Source organism: Entamoeba nuttalli, assembly GCF_000257125.1.
Source record: "Entamoeba nuttalli P19 unplaced genomic scaffold asmbl_3724, whole genome shotgun sequence".
In the NCBI taxonomy this organism is placed as follows: domain Eukaryota; phylum Evosea; order Mastigamoebida; family Endamoebidae; genus Entamoeba; species Entamoeba nuttalli.
Window position 1 is genome coordinate 1 of NW_008576288.1, and position 2,479 is coordinate 2,479.

Below are 2,479 nucleotides of genomic sequence, written 5' to 3' on the forward strand. Positions count from 1 at the left end.
AAAAAAAAAATGAAAAAAATAACAAAACTAAGAATTGTTATTATTATGAAAATATCAATAAATCAAACTGCTAAACCTCTTACAGAAAAAAATTCCATTCAAAAATATCAATGGTTTGATGATTATATTTCTAATAATCGTGGAGGTTCATTTGGAATGACTGTAATTACTCTTAATGGTAGAGGACATTGTAATGAAGAAATTTCGTTAGAAGAATTACAATCAATGATGGGAACATTACAACCAAAAAATGATGATCCAGATGCAGATATATGGATTGATGTATATGGGAATAATGAAAAAGAATTAAAAACAATAGGAGAATTATTTGGAATTCATCCATTAACTATTGATGATTGGCTTTCAGATTCAACAAGAAGTAAATCAACAATTTTTGATACATATTATGAATTAAGTGATAAAGAATTATTTTATCAAACAGACTCTAATATATTAGACTATTCATCTATTAATATTACAATGAGAGACACATTTGTATTAACAGTTCATTCAAAACATTTACATGCAATAAAAAAAGTAAAAGATAAAATATCATTACATTATACAGAATCACTTCCAAGTGCACAATGGGTAATGTATGCATTATTAATGGATATTATTAAAGGATATAAATTAATAATGAAACATATTGAAGAAGATTTAGATACATTTGAAAAATTAGCAGAATTTATGATATCAACAGATCAAAATGCTATCTTAGCAAGATTAATGAGTATAAAGAAAAGAGCATCAAATCTCGATTATCAAATATCTCCTAAAAAAGCATTACTTCGTTATCTTATTAAAACTCCAACACAAAAAATTAGTAAAATGGTTAAAATTTATTTAAGAGATGTTCTTGAAGAAGCTGTTATTATTGTAAAAAGAGTTGATTTTGTAAATGATAAAATTGATGATGTAACTAATACTTTTTTATCTCGAATGACTTTAGACTCATATCGTGTAAATAGAGATCAAGAAGAATTAATGAAAAGATTTGCAATTATTACAACATTATTTACTCCATTAACATTTCTTTCTACATCATTTGGAATGAATGTTCTTGTTCCAGGTCAAGAATTAGATAATTATGGAATGTTTATTGGTCTTTATGTTATTGCAATAGCAGCAATGATAGGAGGTATTTCATATTTTAAATTAACTCATTGGATTTAATTTATTTCTTAATTATTAAAATTAACCTTCTAAAAATCAAAATTTAATTGATAAAAAAACAACAAAAGAGTTGAATTTAAGCAGTATCCATTTCAGTTCCTAAAGAAAAACGATGTCTTAAATCCATTTTTCTTAATAATCTATATTGTTCTCTTTTTGGTAAAACTTTAATAACTTCTCTCATTTTTTCTTTTAAACGTGGACGAATATCTTTTAATTTTGCCAATGCTTCTTTTTCTTCACTTATTTTTTGTGCACTCTTTGCTGCATCAACTTTATTATTACTTAATTTAGTCTTATCATTATTCATATCATTATCAATAGCAATTAATAATTGTCTTTCAAGTTCATCCATTTCAGTTAATTTTGTTTCTATTGTTTGAACAGTATTCTCTACACGAGTAAGACCAGTTTCTCCCATTCCACTTGATGTTCCTGATGCTGCATTTGCATCTTGGAATAATTCATATTCAAAATCATTCATTTCTATATCAAAGTCTATTTCTTCATTAATATTATAACAATGTGCTATCGTTACGATTAATAACATGATTCCAATCATTTTCCTTAATATAACATTTCTTATTTTTCAGTTTTTTTCTTTTATCTTTTCTTTTATCTTCTCTTTTTTTTTTCTTTTGACTTTTCTCAATTAGTATTTTTATGTTATATATAACGTTAAATTTGAAAAATAAATAATTTAGAGAAATTCTTCTTGGTCAATAGCAAAATCAAATCTATGACGTAAGTCAAACCTTCGTGCTAATCTAATAGCCTCTCTTCTTGGGAGTGTTTTAATTATTTCTTCTTGTTTCTTTCGTAATTGAGGAATAAGAAGTTCTGCTTGTTCTGAAATTTGTTTTCCTTCATTTGCTTTTTGTTTAGCTATATCTGCCTCATCACCATTTCCTCGAGCACCAGCAGATTTTGGAATATTTTCATCACATTCAATTAATGCTACACGATCAACATTTTCTAATTGAACAAGTTCTTTTTCTATTTTCAAAACTGTTTCTTCTACACGTTTTAATCCTTCTTGTTTGATATCTCCATCTTCGTCTGCAACAGCTGAATAAATTGGTTTAAAGAAAAACCCAAGATCATATTCTTCTTCTTCCATTTCTTCATCAAAATACAAATCTGTATCATCACTTAATAGATTAAATTCATAATCATCATAATCAAAATTTATCCCATAACTAAAACCAATGAATAACAGAATTAATATCATTAACTTATTATTATTGAATTAAAGTAAAACACTATGACTTTTCTAGTTTTTCTTTTTATTTATTTCTTCTTT

At 25.5% G+C, this 2,479-nt stretch overlaps 3 protein-coding genes across 3 annotated transcripts; 1 reads left to right on the forward strand and 2 right to left on the reverse strand.

Annotated features, from left to right (window-relative positions):
* Positions 1–45: 45 nt before the first annotated feature.
* ENU1_078810 (magnesium and cobalt transport protein CorA, putative) lies at positions 46–1,176 on the forward strand (the record flags this gene model as incomplete). Its single annotated transcript, XM_008858634.1, has 1 exon — positions 46–1,176. The coding sequence occupies one exon, from the start codon at positions 46–48 to the stop codon at positions 1,174–1,176; it is 1,131 nt and encodes a 376-aa protein (XP_008856856.1).
* A 76-nt stretch (positions 1,177–1,252) lies between these two features.
* ENU1_078820 (hypothetical protein) lies at positions 1,253–1,738 on the reverse strand (the record flags this gene model as incomplete). Its single annotated transcript, XM_008858635.1, has 1 exon — positions 1,253–1,738. One exon carries the CDS (start codon positions 1,736–1,738, stop codon positions 1,253–1,255), a length of 486 nt encoding a protein of 161 aa, XP_008856857.1.
* Positions 1,739–1,876: 138 nt separating this feature from the next.
* ENU1_078830 (hypothetical protein) lies at positions 1,877–2,407 on the reverse strand (the record flags this gene model as incomplete). Its single annotated transcript, XM_008858636.1, has 1 exon — positions 1,877–2,407. The coding sequence occupies one exon, from the start codon at positions 2,405–2,407 to the stop codon at positions 1,877–1,879; it is 531 nt and encodes a 176-aa protein (XP_008856858.1).
* Between the last annotated feature and the right edge of the window lie 72 nt (positions 2,408–2,479).